The sequence below is a fragment of the Prunus persica genome, chromosome G3 (genome assembly GCF_000346465.2).
Source record: "Prunus persica cultivar Lovell chromosome G3, Prunus_persica_NCBIv2, whole genome shotgun sequence".
Classification (NCBI taxonomy): domain Eukaryota; kingdom Viridiplantae; phylum Streptophyta; class Magnoliopsida; order Rosales; family Rosaceae; genus Prunus; species Prunus persica.
This window is the reverse complement of record NC_034011.1, coordinates 8,512,970-8,535,209: the sequence shown is the minus strand read 5'-3', so window position 1 is coordinate 8,535,209 and position 22,240 is coordinate 8,512,970. Positions and strand designations below refer to the sequence as shown.

General features: G+C 34.9%; 4 protein-coding genes, 1 long non-coding RNA gene and 1 pseudogene across 8 annotated transcripts; 3 read left to right on the top strand and 3 right to left on the bottom strand.

Moving 5' to 3' along the window:
• LOC109947971 lies at nt 856-1,416 on the top strand. The gene has a single exon (XM_020559858.1). It carries the CDS (start codon nt 856-858, stop codon nt 1,414-1,416), a length of 561 nt encoding a protein of 186 aa, XP_020415447.1.
• LOC18782847 (E3 ubiquitin-protein ligase RNF144A) lies at nt 3,477-5,439 on the top strand. The gene is made up of 2 exons (XM_020559467.1): nt 3,477-4,538; nt 5,052-5,439. The coding sequence occupies exons 1-2, from the start codon at nt 3,670-3,672 to the stop codon at nt 5,125-5,127; spliced, it is 945 nt and encodes a 314-aa protein (XP_020415056.1). The 5' UTR covers nt 3,477-3,669; the 3' UTR covers nt 5,128-5,439.
• LOC109947914 lies at nt 7,643-8,284 on the bottom strand. The gene is made up of 2 exons (XR_002270685.1): nt 8,104-8,284; nt 7,643-7,977 (listed from the first exon to the last, which is right to left on the bottom strand). It is a non-coding gene; the product is annotated as an uncharacterized LOC109947914 (long non-coding RNA).
• LOC18782402 lies at nt 9,014-10,477 on the bottom strand (annotated as a pseudogene).
• LOC18783503 lies at nt 10,428-13,684 on the bottom strand. 4 transcript variants are annotated; one of them, XM_020559470.1, is made up of 5 exons: nt 13,586-13,684; nt 12,782-12,849; nt 11,948-12,673; nt 11,378-11,567; nt 10,428-10,953 (listed from the first exon to the last, which is right to left on the bottom strand). In XM_020559470.1, the coding sequence occupies exons 3-5, from the start codon at nt 12,469-12,471 to the stop codon at nt 10,744-10,746; spliced, it is 924 nt and encodes a 307-aa protein (XP_020415059.1). In that variant the 5' UTR covers nt 12,472-12,673; nt 12,782-12,849; nt 13,586-13,684; the 3' UTR covers nt 10,428-10,743. The 4 variants fall into 4 exon arrangements, with proteins under 4 accessions (XP_020415059.1, XP_020415058.1, XP_020415057.1 ...); XM_020559469.1 differs by having other exon boundaries at nt 11,948-12,711; nt 12,812-12,849; XM_020559468.1 differs by having other exon boundaries at nt 12,812-12,849.
• LOC18782701 lies at nt 16,006-16,665 on the top strand (the record flags this gene model as incomplete). The annotated part of the gene is made up of 2 exons (XM_020559857.1): nt 16,006-16,114; nt 16,286-16,665. Coding segments are annotated over 2 exons (489 nt in total), but the record flags the coding sequence as incomplete, so codon positions are not given.

Here is a 22,240-nt window from a genome sequence, read left to right as displayed (position 1 = left end):
CATGCACGAACACAGCAGAGTACACATCATAACACAGCAAATGCAGAAAAACGGCAGATGCACGAAGACAGAAATGACACAAACACAGTAGAGGCACAAACACTACAACACAACACACAAACCCAGGAGGGCACACATGGCACGGGTAGAAAAAAATATGGGGCTAGAACATGGGTGGGCACAACACACAGGTCACTAGAAAAGTTGGCTTTGATACCATGTCAAACAATATGGGTATAATATTTTCATATTATATTTCATTCTCCAAAATGAGGTATTTATAATACAAAGATGTAACCCTAGTAGAGTCAAACTAGGAAACAAGATAAAATCATAATTACACAATATATGTACAAAAGGAAAGAAATATAGTCTTGATAAACTAGGAAATAAATCTCCTAATTTGTTACAATTATTCACGATGTTCTCACAAATAATTGTAACAAACATTTTTTTTTTAATGAAAAAATTGTAACAAACTCTAGGGTTTAGGTTCTTAATAGAAATATCGTTATGACTCCCAAAAAAAAAAAAATTTGAGATTAGAGTTGCCTTCCATCAAACTACAAAAAGATTAATTATTTCCCATTTCAAAAAGAAAAAGAACTACAATTACAAAATCAAATAAGACAATAAAATCATGCCTTCTAGGATTGCCATTTAACCCATCAGCATATATAACGGCTAGTTTTTCCCGTTTGCTTCGGCTCCAATTAACCTTGAGTCAACTATCGGTCAACTTAGAATTCCTTTATATACCCTGTTACCCTCCTCTCTCGCTATTCACTCCTTCGCTGTTTGTTTCTTCAATTCCATTATTTCCATTGTTGATCTCTTCCAGAGTTGAATTCATTAATGGCTCCTCCTCAATTAAATTCCAAGAAACCCAAGAAGATGAAGATGAAGATGAAGCCGCAGGTTCTTAAAATCGACGCCAATGGTGGCTCTGTTCTGAAACCCGCCTTGGCCAGGAGAATGTCCACTCTGAAGAAAAAGGCCAGCGAACTCTCGACATTGTGCGACGTTGCCGTCTGCGTGGTCTCTGTTGGGGCCAACAGAGAAATCGAGACTTGGCCGGAAAACCAACAAGAAGCGAAATCAATTCTTCTCAAACACAAGAATCTAGGGAAATTGGGAAAGAAAATTGAAAAGGGTTCATTCTCGGCCAGAAAGGGTACTGATTACAGTTTCTTGGAAACCATGTTAGAGGCTTTGAATGAGAGAATTGGAGTTGTGATGATGAGGGATGGTGGTGGTACCAAAACTAGAACAACTAGTACCTGCAGTTTCATGGAATTCTACGAGAATATCATGGGGACTAGTGTGCTACCAGATCCACCCGATCAACAACAATCAATGTTGCTTGTTGATCAAGTTCCTCATCACCAACAAGAAGATTATTCCACCACAAATTAAGATGGTTTCTTTTTGGATTATCTTCATATTGCTGCTGCTTCACCAACCATGAGCAGCATTGATGATTATGTGAGTTGGCTATTGGAAGATCATAACGATGTTGGTTTGATGAAAGATTATATCCAATTTTGTTATAGTGACTTGGCCTCTCCTCAAGACCCACAGCAGCAGCAGCAGCCTTCTTCATTGCAGCTACCTCAGACTAATTACTAGTTGGCTTCAGAATAATCAGAATTCAAGAAATCTTGTTTTTCTTATATATTTTTAGTGTTTATTCATTAGAGGGCAAACCTCAGTTTCAATGTTTATCAAGTTGAAACTCAACACCTTTTGTATTCTCTGTACTATGTGGACAGCTAATGAGAGAGAAATTGTTACCCATTACATTGTTGGATAAGTGGTGTCTCTTGTTTTTGTTTACAGTTTACTTGCAACATTTTTACTTTCATTTTTATTCGATTTTTTTTTTTTTTTCAGAGAAGGCGGTATGATTTTATTCATTAGAGGAAAAGAGATAAGTACAAAAGGCGGACATTTTTATTTGAGTTTGGTGTATCTAATTCAAACTTTTAATGACTTTCATAGAGTTTAAAAGTCTGGAGGTATTCAATTAAGACTTTTAAAGAGTATTTAAAAGTCTAGTGGTATTCAATTGTGACTTTTAAAAAGTATTTAAAAGTTTGGTGGTATTCAGTTATGACTTTTAAAAAGTATTTAAAAGTTTGGTGGTATTCAAAAAGTTAATGACTTTTAAAAGGCTTTTTAAATGAATGACTTTTCCATACTTTTAAGGCTAATTATTAAGAGCAAAAGTCTTGCCAATTTACTAGTGACTTTTATCAACTCTATGAAAGTATTTAAGAATTTGTCATCTCTATGAAAGTCACTCACTTAAAAAAAATCTTAATAAGTATGAATTGGATACACCCCCTTTAAACTGACTAGAAGACTCTGCTCCTCTTTCTTAGTCCCAATAAAGAAAAATGTATCAGTTCTTTTTTTTTTCTTCAAGTTTTTATCTATTTACTTACTTTTTATTTATCTTCGCTTTAAAGTATAAAACCCATCTGTTAAAGTCACTTTGTTATTAGAAAAACGTCTTCGTTGTTCTGGGGTTTTAATGGGGAAGGTGGGGTTTTAGAGGTGTAAGTGTTATTTTGTTGTTGTTCAATGTGTTGGTGGGTGTGGTGATAGGAATTGCCATTGTTGCTGAAACTCATGTTTCATTTGATCAGTAGGTTTTCGTTTACGGTTTCACATTTAGGAAGTGAAGTTATCCAGTTTTATAACACTGAAGTTATCCAAATTTAGTTTATATATAATTTACAAATTTTCAATCAAAGGTTTTCACTTTTGATTTTGAAGAAGTTTCTAGTGTATGTGGGTGGCTCGTTTGAGAGTGCTTCTGGAACAGTTAAAAGCGTTTTTCGACAATCAAAAGAGCTTCTGACAGCGTTTGGTAGAAAAATTTAAAAGTGCTTTTGGGCCATAGAAGCTCTTTCTGGAGAAGCACCTGTCATGTGCTTTTTCAGGAAGCACTCCCAAGTGCTTTTCCAAGAAGCACTTCGGTTTCTTAAGAAAATTTCAACGTCTTTATAATAAAAGCGCTTTTGGTAGAAGCGCTTATAAGTAGAAGTGCTTCCTAGAGAAGCAGTCCCAAACGAGCTTAAACAATTTCAATAGGAATTCAGAATCTAACTCCCCCTCAATCCATATAATTTAGTAAACAACTTCAATAGGAATCCGAAATATTATTCTCCTCAATTCATCTTCTCCTCAGTTCAATTCATTCTCAATTCCAATTACTCATAATCCAATTATGGATTAGTAAACATACCATTATACCTCACAATGTTCCTTCAACCCAAGATTTTCCTAACAATCTTGGTTTGGTTTGGTTTGACTAAAGGTAAGCTCCTAAAAAAAATTAAAATTGTAAACTTTAAGAAACACAGTCACTAATTTGACTAATGTTTTTTTTTCAGTGACTAAAAAAATATTTAACCCAAATTTAAAATATTTGGAGATAAATCAAAGCAAGTCAAAGTCGAATCACTGTTCCAAAAAGCAAACAACCCCTCAAGGAAGGGAGGATGAGCACTGAGAGTAAAGAGAACATCCAATTGGAGATGACCTTCTTAGGCAAGTTTTGCTGTAAAAGCAATCCCACTGCCTATTATAATTGATTTTCATCAAAACTGCCCTGACAGTTTTTGAGATTAGAAGTGAGCAGCCAGGGTTTTGAATCATATTATGGCACAAGAATTAGCCTCTGGTAATCTTCATCTCAATGTTGACGATTTCTACTTCTCAGCACTATTTGATCAGAGTGATCATGAAGACGAAAATGACCCAGTCTCAGATTCCAAATATGCAGAAGAGTTGCAGTTCCAGGAGGCTCTAATGTCTTCTTCGATCGCTTCCCAAATGACACTCAATGTTGGGTCGTCTTCCTCCTCTGCCACCGCCGCCGCCTCCTCCTCCTCCTCCTCATCATCAACAACAATAATCCAAGCTTCCCAAGCAACCCAATCCACCCCAATTCATGAAACCCTAAACCCAATTCAGCCACATATCTTCTGTGGGATTTGTGTTGAAATGAAGGAGGCTGCCCAGATGTTCAGAACTGAGAGCTGTGGTCACTCCTTTTGCTCTGACTGCATAGCCAAACATGCTGCCTCAAAAATCCAAGACAACATTCACATTGTTGTTTGCCCTGGCTTGGGCTGCAAGGCTGTGATTGAGCTTGATGCTTGCAGGCCAATGCTTCCCAGAGAGGTTCTTGAGAGGTGGAATGATGCCCTCTGTGAGGCTTTGGTTCTTGGGGCACAAAGACTTTACTGCCCTTTTAGTGATTGCTCACTAGTTTTGATGATTGATGATGAAGGTGAAGGCATAAGAGAGTCAGAGTGCCCTGCTTGCCATAGATTGTTCTGTGCAAGATGCCAAGTGCCATGGCACCCAGGGGTTGATTGTGAGGAGTTTCAGAGGCTTAATGAGGATGAGAGAGGGAGGGCTGATCTTATGGTGAAGGAGCTTGCAAAGCTGAAGAAGTGGAGGAGGTGCCCTAAGTGCAAATTTTATGTGGAGAAGACTCAAGGTTGTTTGCACATTTCTTGCAGGTCAGTTTCTTTTGGTATATGCATATGATTGATTTGCTTTAGAATATTAGATTCTTATCTTTGAATAAAATGATTTTTTGATCAAACCCAGAAGTTGGATTAGATTTTAATTTTGGTTTTCTTTAGGTATATTATTCAAGTTAGTACTTTATGCATTCATAGGTACAATATATATGTGTTTAATCATAGTAATGTATCTAATCAAATGACCAAGATAAAAATCTAATCTTAAGTTCTTAACACATGGTATTAGTCAAAAAATCATCTTATGAAAAGATGAAAAATCTCCCATTGTTACTTCCATAATGTACGCCCGTCGTCTTCGTCTTCAGCATCACCATCAAGGCTTATGTATCATGTTATCCATAATGGGTTTTAGATGGTTATTATGCCCAATAAAACCTTGGGTGCACCTAAGTTTTGGCTGATGATGAAACAAATTAGATTATGGTTAATGCAGGTTTAATGCTTTTACTTAGTGGAAGTTTTATCTGCTGTATATTGTGTTTGCAGGTGCCAATTCCAGTTCTGCTATGGATGTGGAGGAGAATGGAATTCTGTTCATGATGGTAGTTGCGTGAGAGATTAAATGATAAGGAGGCACTGAGAGGCTTCACCATTGTTACCTGTTATGGTACCTTGTGTTGCTTATAACAAGGCTTAAACTTTATTTACAGAATCATGAAAAAGTCCATATGCATGTATGCTTTTGCTAGTAGATTTGCTTCCTAGTTATTTTTCATCAGCAAGTTGATTGTATCATAGGGAGAAGCTTAGGATGCTTGCCTCCCATCCCTAAATTTGAGTGTTCTTAGGAACATTGCTTTGAAATCCCCAATCAAATGTATTTGAGGTTTCTGTTTTCTTTCTAAAAGTTGAATTAAAAAGTTTATTTTCCTTATCTGCATTCTGCACAGGTAAGTTGTAAACTAATTGAACTTTAATAAAATAAAAATTCCAAGTCTGAGGTGTAAGCATGGTGACTTGCTCAGATTGAACCAAGAAGCAATGGAAATTCCAGATAATGAAATTTCCCATTGTTTCAGAAGCAGTAGAGAGATGGTGGGCTGAAGTTATGTGAGCGGCACAGTATAAAAAGTGCAGAGTAATAATATGCTGTCAGCTCTCCAGTAGCAAACATCCCATTATCCTCTTCCTCTCCACTGGAATGTGTAAATTTTTTTACCCCTAAATCATTCGCCGGGGTTCGATCAAAGGATTTGGAGTCAGCATTTGCAGGTAGACTGAGGTATTAGAATGTCAAAAACTCTAGGGGATTATTTTCCAAAAATTTGAAAAAGATAAATCCATAAGATGAAAGACGTTCTCAGGAATCTAGATATTCTGCAGTTAATGCTCTTCTTTTTTTCTTCATGTATTTTCTTTTGAAGGCCTTTTTTGTGTGTTTTTGCTGCTATTCCCGACTGTAAGAGAAGAAATGATAGAAGAGAGAATCACACCTCCATAGGAAAAAAAAAAAATGATTTACAGAGGAAAGAAATCTACGTTCAAAACGGCAGTGATGAAGTCACAGAGGAGAATGAAAAGAAGAAAAAGAGCTATGGGAAGAAGAGAAGAGCAAACGTTGTTTTAAGCAGCGAACGGGGTAGGCGGAGGCTTCGAAACCCATGGTTTTTCTTGGGTTTATAATACCACCATTTGCTGGATTGGTATCCCAAGCGAAATATCAAGCCCAACCAGTCCAAGAGTGCATTTAGGCTCACCAAACAACGGATAGGATTTTAGTCCATGAAACTATGATTCAAATTTTGTACCAAAATATCAGGGCCTGTTTGGAATTCTATCCAAGAATGGAACTCAAAAACTGTTATTTTTCTTTAAAAGAAGGAGTTCTGAAATCCATTTTTTAATATTCAAAAGTTGTTTGGTATGCAACTTTAAAACTACTTTTGAATATTTAAAATTTGAAGACTTGTTTGGTTGAATTCTTGAAAACAATTTTTTTTCCTTCATTTTTTATAATTAAGATATTTTGATAAACATGATCAAAATTATATTAAACACACTATTTTAACATCCATATTTTAATACCATACATATATGATCGACAAGAACAATTAGTCTTCAAGTCTTAAATAATACATATTAAAGACAGCATTCTAATACTCAGTGTTAGCACAGAGCTTACAATTCATTGTTACAGAAAATATCAAATTTGGGGATCACCTGACAAATTGTATTGAACACCTCCTGAGTTACCAAAACATATTCTAAAATGCTTCAGTTAGGCAACATCTGCAGATGTTCATTTAGTTGGACAGTAAGAACCAGGCACTTAGAGAAACACAAAATTACAGCACATCCTGCAAACTATTCAAACAAGATGTAACAAGAGAATTACTCTCTCTCCTCCTACCTAATATAAGAACTAAAAACAGAGATATTATGATGCAATCAAATTTGAAACTTTGTGAATGCCACCAATACAATTTGTCATGTTTGGTAACTCAAAGAGCAGCATTGTTAAATTCAAGAGTCTAAGAAGTGAGGCAGATTATAAAGACAGCATTCTAATACTCAAGAACTGTCAACTGTGAACTTCACAACATCAATTACCAAAGCAAGTCTCTTCTTGTCTCAAATTCTCTGCTTTCAGGCTTCTTAGATAGCACTGCTCGTAACGATGATATTTCGTCACTCCATAACTTAACCCTTCCCTATGATAAGTTCGAGTTGGCTTCAAACCAAGCTGACTTCTTTTTGCTCTACAATTGCAACTCTTATGTGGTTGAGTAATGTACTGAAGTATCCTCCCCATTAGTACATACAGCTTAAAGATTGAAATAAGACCAACATAATTCTCAAGTTGAGAGGCTAAGATGTAAGCAAAGACCCAGAGAGTGAGTTAACACAGCCAAGACCCAGGCATAGAATGTTATTATGCAGACATAATAAAGAAAAGCCTGCTGGTAAGTTGTAACTTGTAGCAGTCTCAAATTGATTGTGCTTGCTTACCCTTAATCTATGGCACCTTAACTTCTAATCATCTACACCAACATTTATAACAGAAAAGGGATTAGTCCCAGACTGTTGTTGTTCACTATCAATGCCTAAATAGCGTATGTATCAAGCATAATCCCAAATTAAATCTCACAAACCCAGATGCATATTAATCCGAACCAATGTACAGGATAACTAGTTGGATATATAAGCAGCACATACCCTAAAACTCAAAGATCGATAACACGTCATTACAGGGAAAATTTCCACAAATTCACACACACAAATCCCTAATTTCCAAATTCGCAGACATAGCAAAAAAAAATTCAAAATCCGAATAAAAAGGAACGTAGTTAACCCAATAATATCTCCACCACAAACACAAAATAATATCCCCATGGCCGAGATCTTTGGATTCACTAGAATCTCTCCTTTCAGCTTCAACTCCAGAGATTTCTTTGTTTTTGTACCTCTCAACCTACCAGACAAAAAAAAACCCATTATCAAATTTAAACAGAAACTCACATTACCAACAAACAAAATCCAGTTATCCAAAAAGATTCGAGAAATCAAAAGACAAAACGAATAGAAAAAGCAAACTAACCTTTAATATTGGAAATTGTTGGCGCTAAAACTAAACTAAAACTAAACAGATAGAGATAAGAGCAACTTAAAGGTGGCGTGGCACCGGTGTGGTATCGGCCGAAGACCCTCCGATGCTAAAGTTAGTTTTAAGAGGAGAGCAATCTGTTGACAATGCATGAATATAGGAGTCAAGCTGAGAGTCTTACCCTTGTGTCTAGGGCAAGGGGCCCTATTTATAGAGAGCGTTGGGTATTCTCTTGGTATTTACTTTTGATGTGGGACTCGTGGGAGTGCCTTCTAAGGTCGACAAGGGTCTCAGCAAATATCCTAGTGGGAAGTTCGAGGTTGTCTCGCAAAATGCCCTTCAAGACATAGAATCAGCAAGGCGTGACAAACTCATGTTCGACGAACAATCGGGAGTGCCAGCCGTTTGCATGACTGACCTCGCCAGCCTGTCGCTGGGCTATGTTGGGCGCTCAATTGGTCGTGGGTACTGAAGGTACCTACCTATCCATACCACTTGGTTTGCTTGTGGGCCATAGGGTCTTCCTTAGTGCCGTACTCTTTCCACATGTCGTGACGTGAGTGGCGGGTCAGGTATAGTACAAACAGAAATCCCCCAATTCTAGGGTTTGAACTGATGAAAGAGAGGAGGAGAGAGGTAGACAGAGAGAGGGGCGAAGAGAGAGGGAGCAAGAGAGCTTCGAGCTTCTCCCATGGAAGCTTGAGTGAGAACCAGAGTGAGCTCGAGCGAACCAGCAAAGCAAATGACGTCAGAAAAAAAAATTCAAGAAAAACGCATTTGTTTTGTTTTCAATAATACAGGTCTTTTTTAGTTTGTATTGAGTTTGGGTATTTAAAAATGAGCCTACTAAAGGAGCTTTTCAGCTTTTAGACTTAAAATCTATTTTGAATTTATAAAATTGGACTCAAATCAAATACGAAATAGGCCCCTCAATTTCAAATCCCTTTTTTTGTTTTAAGTTATGTTACATCAAGTCATTAACACAGGTCTCGAACAAACGAAAAACAATACAAAAATATATTCCAGGTCATTTGATGACTTTAATTTTTTCAACCTTGACTATCCATCTCAATTGTGCTACGTCCAGCTTCCTTTATCAGGTTTTCTTCTTTTCCAACTGGCCTGAATTTCTCTCCTCTCACTATCTTTTCATCCTCCCTTTCCTGTGTTCTTCTCGTATGATCTGGCAACCTTCCAGCAATCGCATAAGCACTTGATAGTAGCATTGAATTGGTGGGATGATAATCATTAAGATTTATTAATACGCTTTACAGTTTCCCCAAGAGCAACGTACCCATAAACCCTGCAAGCTGAAAGCAATGCAGCCATGCCGTAACGTCACTCTTGATGGGCAAGCTTTCAATCAATTAGTGTAAGTGCTCCCTCCAGCAACCCTGCACAACCCAAAAGATCTACCATACAACCGTGGTGTTCAACTTTTGGCACAAAGCCGTACTTGCAAACCATTATCTCAAAACATCTAACTCCCTCTGTCACCAGCCCTCCATGGCTGCAAGCACTTAACACTGCCAAGAAAGTGACTTCATTAGGTTGGCAACCCTCCTCCTCCATTGTATAGAACAGCCTTATGGCATTGTCTGCCTGCCCGTGAACACCGTAACCCGAAATCATGGCTGTCCATGATTTCACATCTTTACTTTTCCATGCTTTCAAAGATGTTAAGTGCCTTCTCCAAAAACACACATTTAGCATACATGTCAACCAGAGCTGTACCAAGAACCGCATCCATAACCAAGTTCTCCTCTTCCACATAATCCTTAATGCAACTCCCTACACTTGGAGACCCAGAAGCAGCACAAGCCGAAAGCAGTCCTGCCAAAGTAGATGAATTGGGTTTCATTCTTTCAAGTCTCATCAACCGCGACAAAGCTACTGCTTCTTGTACCAGGCCACATTTTGCGTACCTATCTACCAAACAATTCCATAATACAACATCCTTCACAGCAACTCCATCAAAAATCCGACGTCCAAAATCAGTTTGCCCATTCTTTGCATACATATCAATCAAAGCAGAAAGCACTTGTAAATACAAACAAAAGCCAATGTTGATGCAGTACCCTTGAAGAGACTCTCCTCCAAGGTAACTTCCTAAATCACCAATGGCAGACAAAAGGTTCAAAACGGTGGTAACACTAGCTTCAAAACAGCTCCTACACATTTTCTTAAACAAATCTACAATCACTTGAGGCTGAGACACATGAAGATAACCCATCAAAGTATTCCATGAAATCAAGTCATTTCCTTGAGGAAACTCATCAAACAACTTATGTGCATCTTCTATTTTCCTAGAAATACAGTAAAAATGCAAAAGGGTATTCTTTACATTGAAACCATATTGAAGGCTTATAAGTTAATATGCCATTCAGAAGTTGGAACAGCGGGTTTGAAGGAAACGCATACATTCTTTCACTTACATTAATTGCATTTTCAGTTGCCTACAGGATGGTACGATCATACATTGAGAAAGCCAGAGATCAAAATTACCAGAATGAATTTATATGGTAGCTATGAATACTTTCGACGCTGGTATCTCTAAAGAAAGGAAGGTCATTACTGCCCAATCTCTGAAATCTCCAAGCACACGGGAATATATGAACATAATCCAAAAGCAAACTACCTCTCCTTAAAGGGCATAATGCTGCTGCCACTCATTGCACTGTTTTCCTCCTTAAAGGGTTGGGTTGATGCATCGGATAGACTCGGTAATCTTGTAACAGAACCCTTCCCTTTCCTCGCATTTGGCCCTAGCTCCTCTATCATGTATTTCCACCCATCAATTGGTCTCCTCCGGCTAAATATGTGAGTCTTGATAAAACTAGCAATCTGCACGTCAATGTCAGATAACCAACAGTAAGAAAGGACAGGTAAAAGAGGAAGACGTTGGCAATAAGATTAAGATAAATGTAATGAAAGAGTACATTCAAACTTTTTTCAGTAGGAAAACTGTAGGAGGTGTGGTGCCATTATGCAGAAAATACAGTCAACCCGAAATACTAGGAGACACAGTAGCATCATTCCATACATAAGAGTCAAATTTCAAAAGTTCTCTTTTACCAAGTCTGATGCACCACAGCCATGTGCAACACTGTACACCCTTGTCTAAGATTTGATGAAGATTTATACAGACAATTCTAAACTTGGGATTAATCTTACGAGTTGCGCTCTTCATTTATATTATGCTTACAATCGGAACAAACTGTATAATGGAAGAAGGAAAATACAAGTCTGTTTGAGTGTATTTACACACCTGAAATTTATTGTACGCAATTCGACGCTCAAACTCTTGGAGAAGAATATCTTCCTCTCTCTGTGTCATCTCCCATACATTTCCATCCTTAGCCTTGGATGTCGTTTCCCAACCATCCGGTTTGTTTTTGAAGTCGGAAGCACTCGGGGCTTTAGAGTTTTCCAAATCATTGTTGGCAGAATCAAAAATGCTGCAAGTATCCCGATAGTACACCCAACAAGTAAATTAAAAAGCATCCTTCAAAACTTTTTTTATGAACATTAACACATGCATATTTAATCTAGTAACATCAAGAAAAAATTCAAGACTTGGAAAACAATCAATCAGACTCAGAGCATTAAAACATAACAAATGAAATAACTATTGGGTATGTGTGCAAGTGAAATTTCTCAATTTGACATAGAACCCACATCAAATGGACAACAGGGCATTCATATCAAATACAAGAACGAGAACGCAATCCACATACCGAACACATTCAAAATGGATACACAAACTGCATACATACACGCATACAAAACAGAGTAAAACAATGAGAAAAAGAAAAAAGAAAACAGAAGGAGAGCATACTCGGAGCAGCTATCGAGCAATCGCTCGATATCGTCCCCACCACCAAAAGAATTCGAGTCGGCCAACTTAGCCTCCTCTTGCTTCTCAATCTCCTTCATCCAAAGGCCAGCATGAATCCTTTGTTTCTTGATCCTATAATCCTTCTTAATACTATCCAAGCTATAAAGCGACGACCCATTCTCACTCTGCTGCTTTTCCTCTTTGGGTTTTCTTCTCTCATTCCAATTCTCATTCATGTCCTCCACGAACGCCTTGGTCTCTAGGTCCGCATCCGAGGGAAGCACTACGCTCGACTCTGAAGACGAGAAATTGACATCGGCCTCCCATGGAGCTCTGCTACTACTTCCCGAGAGGTCGGGCGGGAGCCACGCGGTCTCCCAGGCGTCATTCCAGTCATCGTCGCCTTTCTTTGAGTTGGAGGAGAAGGGTCTGAAATTGGTGCTGGATATGAAATGGGTTTTGGTGATTGTGGATGAGAGTCTCTGGAACTCGGTCTTTGTCGCTATGCGTTTAAGGGCTTGCATAGCTTTTGTGGCCAGCGAAGAAAACCAGAGAATCGAAGAAAATGAAAGCTTAAACTAGCGCTACCAGTTTTCTCGTGAAACCGGAACCTGAACCGGAAATGAAGACCAGTTCGGTGGCAAGACCAAACCAACCCGGACCTGCCTGCACCGGTTCGGTTCTTGTGGTTCCTGGTTCTGAAGCTTCAAAAATTCATATACTTCTCTGCATAGTAATGAAAACAAAATCAACAACAGCAAACCCTATAGGCCAAAAAATTTCTTCAGAACAAAGAAAATTTATATTGCGTCCTTTTAAAAGGATAGGAATCACCTATAACAAGTTTGAATCAGAATAACTCACATTCTTCTGAGAAGTTTACCATCTTCCTGAACTTTCTTCTGCAATTCATAACAAAAATTCATCTCAAAATCAATTACAATTAGAGGGGTCACTGTAATAATATATGCAACTAAACTTAACCCAAAACCTTATCTTAAACTTCATTAGTTTTTCAAGAAAAAGAAGATCTCTTTCACGAAATGGTCGCACGAAAAAGTCTTCATTTTCAGAAACCAAATTTCGCAGAGAGGAAGGGAAATATAAATAAATAAATAAATAACACCAAAAATAAAGAAGGAAAAGGGAAAAAAAGAGTAAGAACATGAAGTTGTGCCAAAATTCAAAAGGCAACCTCTTTAAGCAGCACAGCTTCAGGGAAAGGGCCAGTGGCCTCATCCGGTTTTAAGGTACAAACAAAAGTACAATTTATATTTTGTAATTCTGTAAATTGAAAATTTATAATCACAGTTTGAAAAACTACAAACCATAATAGCTACTATTTGTCCTAAATCATAAAATCTTTGGAGTGAAGGCTGAAGCCACAAATTGCCTAAATCATTGCGTGAGGCCACAAAATAACAAAACAGATTCTTTCCAGCGGGTCAGAGAATCAAAGAAGAGCTGCGAGAGAGAGAGAGAGAGAGAGAGAGAGAGAGAGAGAGAGAGAGAGAGAGCTAGCTGAGATGAAGAGGAGATACAAAGTAGAAGCTGCGAAGTGATGGAGGACAGAGAGAGTTAGCGGGTCATAGAATCGAAGGGGGAAAAGAAAAACAGAAGAGAGAAAGAGAATCTGACCTGAGTGACGGCGGCGACTGAGAGAGTGGCGCGGCGGCTGAGAGAGAGGTTTCGCGGCGCGATGCCTGAAGGAGAAACAGAGAGGGGAAATAGGAAGGGATATAGTATGGTGATGATCCTGTGTGCGCGCCTATTGTAACCTCCTACCAAACCAATAAAAAATGGCCACATGTTAAACAAATATATATAATCTAGAATATAAATATTTAAATTAAGAATGCTGCTAAACGAACCTTAAAATTAACTGAGTACACCCTATTACCAAACTATTTATTGAATTACTAATTTATCCTAATATAAAATGACAAAAAAGGATATATTGAATTGTGAAACAAATAAAATTTTAATAAGTACACTTTACTCACTATATTCAACCCTTATCATAGGTAGAAAAGTCTTCGTATTACTTGGTGCTCACGAATAATGCAGCAAGTATTAGTTTAGTTTAGGATTGGTATTACGAAATTAAAGATTTAATGAAATCCAAAATCTGAAAAGATGGCACAATGAGTAAAAAGAGAAACCTGGTTTATGATTGGTATTAGATTGTTGTACTATGGCTATTTTTGGTAGTTAAATAGGGTGTACTTAGTTAATTTTACATTTTGATTAAAATATTAGGGTTAACTTAGATTATAGGGTGTACTCAGTTAATTTTAGGATTCGTTTAGCAACACTCTTAAATTAATTGTATTGGACCGGTTTCTTGTGGTGGAAAACTGAGATCAAAACCAATCTAAACTGATCTGGTTATGTTTTTGTTCGGATTTTTGACTTTTGTGATCAACATGGTATTCAATTATGATTTTAAAGTAATCAATAAAAATATGATAGTATTAGATTAGGATTTTAAAAGCATCAATGCAAGTCTGGTTGTATTCAATTAGGACTTTCAAAATATTAGACAAAGTACGATAATATTCAAAAACTTACCGATTTTGAGGTATTTTATTAATTGATGTATTCTGTGAGACTTTTTAGTGGGTGATATAAATACCAAACTCCATAAAAAAAATCACACCCTATTACATCTAATTCTCACGTTGGTTTGTTTTGGGAGAAGATGAACAGACTTGAGAAGTGAACAAGGTTCTCATCTTTTTGCTTTATCTCTTCATATGCTATCATATATGTTGTCATACCTTTTTTTTTGTCTTTTTTTGTATTATATGTGTTGCTTTGTTGTGGGTACAAGCCTACATACATTCGTGTATATCTGTATTGCTTCACTACGGAACAGACACAGAAGAAGAAACCAATCTGTAAAGATTGATAGTTGGTGTTTTTGGTTTGTTGCGCACTGCCTCATTCTTTAGGAATGATTTTTTTATTATTATTTATTATTTAATAAAATAATATTTTATTATGGTAAAAACTAGAGAATGACTATAGAGCTTACAAACGTAAAATAACTATAGAGCTTTGTTTTGATCTAAACTAGTCTTTCTTATCTTTGTTTTTATATAATACTAATAAATAGTGGACAGTGGAATGACTAGAAGAAGTCCATCACTAGGAAATTTCCTTGCGTTAGGATGCTTTTATTTCTTGGTTTGAATGCACAGTGTTTGGGTCTTCTAGTCCCACTTGGGAGAAAATGACCACTGTACTATGATTTTTATTTTATTTTAAATTTTTGGTAAAGATGAACTTTCATCAATAAAGACCAAAGAGAGGTCATAGAACCACCGAGACTACACAACATGAAAGTTTATTTATGAAAGTTTATGAAAAATAATTCTTTGGGCCTCTAGAACATGAAAAATAATCAAGGGTTTGCATACCAATCAATTAATGAAAGTTTATCAAGTTATATATGCAATGATATTTATTACATACTAATAAAAGTCTAATCTTTACTTTTATTTGCTCAGATTGGTGTATCATTATAAGAAGATTGAAGTATATTTCATTTGCTCAAGAGTATGGCGTGATAGTAATGGGTCAATAAGTCGAGGATGGCGTGATAATAATGGGTCAATAAGTAAGCAAACAATAGAAAAAGAGTGCTTCCTCGCCTAAATGAGAAAACCATGTCTCCTAAAACATATAACAATTACGTAACCTGAATGAGATGGTATAAGAAGCAGTTTGACAAAATGACTACTCTTATGCGTAACAACTTTGGATTTGGGTAAGACTCAATTACAAAGAAGTTCACGGCTAGTGATGAAGTATGGGAAAATTATTTGAAGGTGAGCTTCATATTATATGTTATGTCACTTACTAGCTTGCTCTAATATTTTATTCATAATATATTAACAATCATCATTTTTTTTTCTTTGCTAGTCCCACCCAAGTCACAAGAACCTTCAGACAGAAAGTGTTGCTAATTATGATGATTTAAAAATTGTGGTTGGGGGTGCAACTACTACTGGGAATAGCTCACTTGCATTAGGTGTCGATGATACCGATGCAATTTTGATTTGGAATTCATGTATGTCCTTAGCGGATGGGAGGGTTCGGCTCATGATTCAAAAGTGTTAAGTGATGCTCTATCAAGGAGGAATGGTCTTAAAGTTCCTCAAGGTAAATATTTATCTTTTTGGTGTTTTTGGTGGGAAATACGTTTTTATTTCTATGTTGCATACTTATATATATAATTAGGTAAATATTTCTTAGTGGATTGTAGATTTGCCAACCGATGCCAATTTTTAGCTCCGTTTCGAGGTGTGCGGTATCATCTCTAAGATTTTGCAGGTCATGGTCGTGATCTTGAAAATGAAAATGAGTTGTTCAACCTTCACCATGCGTCCTTAAGGAATGTGATCGAGAGGATATTTGGTATTTTTAAATCGCGATTCATAATTTTTAAGTCAGCTACTCCATTTCTATTTAAAATACAAGCAGAGCTAGTGTTGGCATGTGCAGCATTACATAACTTTCTTCGTAAGGAGTGTCGTTCCGATGAATTTTCCATTGAGCCAACTGATGAATCTTCATTATCTTCATCCTCATCAATACCAGTTGATGAAGAGGACAATTTTGATCTGATTTATCAAACCCAAGACCAACAAAGAGAGGATGCTAGCACATGGAGAGCTAGCATAGCTTTAGCTATGTGGAGAGATAATATCTAGGTCATATGAGGAGATGAAGCTCCAATAAATGTTTATTACGTCTTGAATAACTTTCGTTTTCCTTAAGCCATGTCTAGTTGCTACATAACGTTATTGTTATTACTTTTATCATTTGGTTATTTATCCATGTGACATAATTAATTCATGTTATTATATAATTTTTATTTCATATGAAATCCTAGAGAAAATCTTTTGATTCTTTGGAGAATACAAAAAAGTCCTAAGTGAATCATAAGAGAATCGTGTAATTACAATCTATTAAAATCATAAGTAAAATCTTGTAATTACAAATCATGCTGAAATTTATTACATTAAAATCATGTGATTATAATATATTAAAATTCTAATTGAATACACCCACCATATGGGCCGAAGGAAAGCCCAAAATGCTCAATGGACTCGAATTCTTCATATTGGGCCATATAAAATTAAACCAAATTTTATTTTCAACCACAAGAAAACTCTAGCTTTTTGTAAAAGACCACAAACAAATCAAATATTTTCAAAAAGACACAAAAACCCCTCATCTTTAGACCTAAAGACATGCAAGTCTCTTCTACTAAAAAACCAACAAATAGCATGTGAAGGAATCTGTGCCATCAAACAAGCCATGCAAAGAGTGTCTTGTCCGTTTGTTGCACATGTGAAGACTTCGTTTGATTGTTTTTATTTTTATTTTTATATATCCATGTGAAGTGTAGAGTGCATAGAGAAGAGTGTGTGTACAGAGTGTATACAAAGAAGGAAGGTATCCCTTCTCATACTTAGCACAAAGAATAGAGTCGGTGAAATAGTGTAGATAGCTTGTAGCTCCGAAGAAGAGAAGTACAACACAAGAGAAGAAAAAATCTCAGTACTCTCCTTTAGAAATAAAATTCCTTTTGTTCATATACTTTCTCTTATTCCCCATACACTTTATTATTTCAAACACTGTTAAACACCACCAACCAGTGAATAATATTTCCAGCAAAAGCAATTAAGTAAGTCTTTTTCTCTTTAATTTTCTTGGTTTTCTTAGATTTCTTGTCCAAAATAGGGAAACACTTTTTATAATTATATTATTATCTTGCTAAACTGACGATCAATATATACTTTGTTTGAGCACTTGATCATGTTTTATATTTGCCATAAAGATAATTGGATGTCTGTCAGGGAACCTCTGAGTTCTGCTCCATAGCCCTTTAAGTTGGCATCTTTGCAGTTCCATGTTCTAGGCATGGTATCTAGTTGTTATTTTGGCTTTTAGAAACCTTGACCGAGATCCACGAAAAATAATGGTATCAGAGCATTAGTTTAACACCTTAATAATATAATTATACCAGTAAAGTAACTTGAGGACAAAAGTCAATCAACACAACTAATAAAAACCAATGTTTTATAATTTGTTAAAATTTTGTTAATTACTAGAATCACCAGTCAAGAACAATAAACCCTTTGCTGGTGCACACCTATTAGAATAAAAGAAAGGTTACAAGAATTAAAGAGACAGAAAGCTGAATACCAAATAGAAATTAGGAATCTAGAAAAATTGATAAAATCACCATAAGTAAAAAATTATCCAACAAGAAAATTAGAAGTACACAATAGCATAATAAGAAACCAGTATCATTTACAAGTTTGACAAGAATCCATAGAAACATTTCAAGAGTATTTAGGTATTTTAAAAGAAAAAGGTAGACTTAGATAAATTTTAATTATATGATAGAGTATCTTAATCTAGAAATTAGTGAACAACAAAAAAGAAAATTAACTTTAGATAATAATACATTAGTTTGTTATTTTCCACAAAAAGAACACAAACATCTTTTACACAGCAATAATAATCACTTAGAAAATAATATTGTTGATCTTTTAATTAGTCAAGCAGGAAGTGTAAAATTTGAACATGACAAACCTAATAGAATAATTCAACAGTTATTAGAATATTTTCAGAAAAATTCCCTAAAGACAATTAGACAAACTTAGATTATATAACATCTCAATTAGAAGATAATAATAAAAATATTCAAAGATTTCCTAGCAAGAAAGAAATAAAAAAATCTCATAGATCTTATAGATAGTAAGTCAAAACAAATAGAACTTCAGTCATTAGAAATTATTGAGCAATTAAAAATAGAAGTGCAAAAAATTCAATTAGTACAAAAAACATTAACTGAACAAGTAGAAAAATTACATAATAAAATAGATAGACTTTTAGTTTAATGACATATTCTAAAAGGCTTATTATCACAAAACTTCTCTGACGTTTGCGAAACTATCACATTGCATCCTTAAAGTTTTTTTGCATCACTCATGGTCCCTAACGTTAATATAGGTGCTCTTAAATAGTCTCTCCATCAAAAAAACTGTTAAATTCAGGGATATAATTGTCAAATCAATCCAAAATTATATAAAAAAATATTTTTTATTTCCTTCCCTTCTCTCTTTCTTTTCTTCTTCTTCTTTCTTTCCTCCCGTTCTTTTCTTCTATTCTTCTCTCTCTCTGTTTCTCTTTTTTTCTTCTTTTTCTCTATTTCCTCCTCTTTTCTTCTGCTTTTCCTTCGCTTGGTTGTTTCTTTTTCTTCCTCTATCCTTCTTTTTTCCTCATTTCTTCTTCTCTCCAAAAGCAACCAGATTCATCCTCTTAGAACAATGCGTTGATTCGTAGAGAATTTGACAGTGAGACTACTCTTCCTTGAGATGAGTTGGATTCCTATATTTTTAGCACAAGCTTTGTTCCTGCTGAGATTTTGTAAATGGGTATCATGGGAGAGAGACTCCACTTTTCCAAAAGCAGCCTCGAAACTGAAAAGCAACCCAAAAATCCATTCTTCTGCTTCTCGTTGAAAACAGTAGTAGACCCAATTTCCAGCACCACTAGTCAAAACTGAAATCCGATTGAGTTGCATGCAGCTCGTCAAACTCTTGTGATCAGATTCAGATGAGTGAGTTGGTAGTTGGTAGTTTCTATGCTAAGTTGACAGCAAACAAACCCAGCAGCCCAACTTCACTTCATCAAACCCAGCATTCCTTCTAAGAGGATGAATCTAGTTGCTTTTGGAGAGAAGATGAAATGAGGAACAAAGAAGGAAAGAGGAAGAAAAAGAAACAGCCATGCGAAGGAAAAGAAGAAGAAAAGAGGAAGAAAGAGAGAAATGGAGAAAAAAAAGAAAAAAAAAAGAGAAACAGAGAGAGAAGAAGAGAAGAAAAGAACGGGCATAGAGAAAGAAGAAGAAGAAAAGAAAGATAGAAGGGAGGAAATAAAAAATATTTTTTTTATATAATTTTGGATTGATTTGACTATTATATCTTTGGATTTAACAATTTTTTTGACGGAGGGACTATTTAAGAGTACCTATATTAACGTTAGGAACCATGAGTGATACACAAAAATTTTAAGGATGCAATGTAATAGTTTCGCAAACGTCAGGGACGTTTTGTGATAATAAGCCTATTCTAAAATTAATAATAAATATATCAAAGCATTAGAAGAAGTTGGTAAACTAGATAACGAACAAGTAGGTCTTACGGAATTCACAACATCTATAGTAAGTAGTAATATCCCTATAAGACAAAATAATTTAATTATCCAATTAATTTTAATTCTAGCTGAAAATGTAGATCAAACAAATAAACAGAAATCAATCAAGTAGTGCACAATACTACTTCCACACTACCCAAAGAATTAATTGATAAATTAGAAAATTTAACCTTATGAAATAATCCTCATAAAAGAAAAAGTAGAAAAAATCCATTTGATAATAGTAAATGGAACTCTTTAGGAGAAAAGGAAAAAAAATAGTTTTTTTTTTCCAAAGGAAAAGAAATAGTTATAACAGAAGATATATACCCTAGTGAACAAGAAACACAAGAATTTCTTAGAAAAGGTTTTGAAAAATCTCAAAAAATAAATATAATTTATATCAATTATGAAGATTTGAAAATAAACATAGTATTGTAAGTACAACATTAGTCAACATGAAGTAAGTTATATAGATAAAGAAGTAACTCTTAATTTACTTAGTAACACAGCAATAGAACATCTTAAAAAGTCACACTATCAACAAATTCATATAAGAAAAATTATGATAGGAATAGCTAGACTCACAAGAGCACAATTAGGAACTAAAGCATTAGTTTACATACATGATGATAGATTAGATAACCATCAGCAAGCAGCTATAGCTACAGCAGAAGTATATCTTAGCACAAACCTAGCAGTCATAGGATGTATTCCTAAGTATGTCATGAATATTAAAGAATTTAGTAAACATATTAAAATTAGTATAAGAACAAAAAATTATAATATGGAAGGAGAATACAAAAATTTAAGTATTAGTCTTATGTATGTAGGAAAAGTTTCATACAACTATAATTATAAATTTAATGTAGAATTTCAAAATTTAGTACAAACTTTTGGTGGAAAACATGTTCATATGATAGAGGCAAAACTAGTAGATAATAGCTTTTTAGAAGGAACATAATGGATTTTACCCAATTTACAAGTATCAAAAAATAGACAACCGTATAGGTGAAGCAATAGTAAGATTTACTAATTATAAATAAATAAATTATAGAAGACTTAGAAAGTGAATTAGAAGAAGAAATACAAATGACATTTGATAATTTAGAAATAAATATGATTGAGCATAATTTTGATAATATAGTTGATAAACTCATAGATGATATAGATAATTTAAATGAAGAAGAATATATAGAAAAATATAAAACTTATGATTTAGGATTATATAGATTATTAGATAAAGAAATGAAAAACTTAATTTTAGATATAGGATTAAAACATAATTTAGGAGAAAAAGAATATCAAACTATGTTAATTGAAGTAGAATGCATGCTAGCAGAAGACCAATATAGTTCAATTGGACTATCTGTAGTTCATTCAAGTAGAACAGACCAGCAAAATCTTAGGAAAACTAATGAACCATATAGAGAAAATAATGAAGAAACAGGTAGAAGTGCCTTTCAATAAGAAACATTTGGACTAAGAAAAAATAGAATCCCTTATAAAGGAATTGAACGAATTAATTTAGTAGGAAAAATATTAAACTTAGATCATGTAGACCCACAAGATTGGGAAAAAACTATAGAAAAATGGAAAAAAGGATGTGGTTAGATTTTAGAAATAATAAGGAGCATACTTTAGATGGAATGGTTTTTTATTATTTCCAAGCATGGAAAACTAAAAATTCAAGAGAACATCAAGTAACAAAAGAAATGTTTAATATAGATGCTTTTGTTAAATTAATTAAATATGAATTTTTAGATCATAATAGATTAGATGGTAGATAGGAATGAGAACAAATTAGAGCAATAAGAAATTTAGAACAACTACAAATTTGTGATTTACAATATATAAGTGAATATACTTTAGATTTTTTCAAGTATTTTGGTAGAATATGTAGAATTGATGATCTTAATTTATTAGATACTTAAAGGACCAATAGGAGAAATTTTTTGGAATAAATGGCAAAAAACCCTGAAACTAGATGTATCTATAGGAGCAAGAATACAACATGTATGATATATTACAATCAGAATGTAGTCAAATAAAAGCAAAAAGACAAATTAGAAAATA

Excerpts from the sequence above, each read along its gene's own strand:
- LOC18783503 (XM_020559470.1), bottom strand. The coding sequence starts at position 12,471 with ATGCAAGCCCTTAAACGCATAGCGACAAAGACCGAGTTCCAGAGACTC. Across the intron at positions 11,568-11,947 it reads TTGCTCGATAGCTGCTCCGA|CATTTTTGATTCTGCCAACA; the intron begins GTATGCTCTCCT and ends GGATACTTGCAG. Across the intron at positions 10,954-11,377 it reads TTGCGTACAATAAATTTCAG|ATTGCTAGTTTTATCAAGAC; the intron begins GTGTGTAAATAC and ends ATTGACGTGCAG.
- LOC109947971 (XM_020559858.1), top strand. The coding sequence starts at position 856 with ATGGCTCCTCCTCAATTAAATTCCAAGAAACCCAAGAAGATGAAGATG.
- LOC18782847 (XM_020559467.1), top strand. The coding sequence starts at position 3,670 with ATGGCACAAGAATTAGCCTCTGGTAATCTTCATCTCAATGTTGACGAT. Across the intron at positions 4,539-5,051 it reads TGTTTGCACATTTCTTGCAG|GTGCCAATTCCAGTTCTGCT; the intron begins GTCAGTTTCTTT and ends TTGTGTTTGCAG.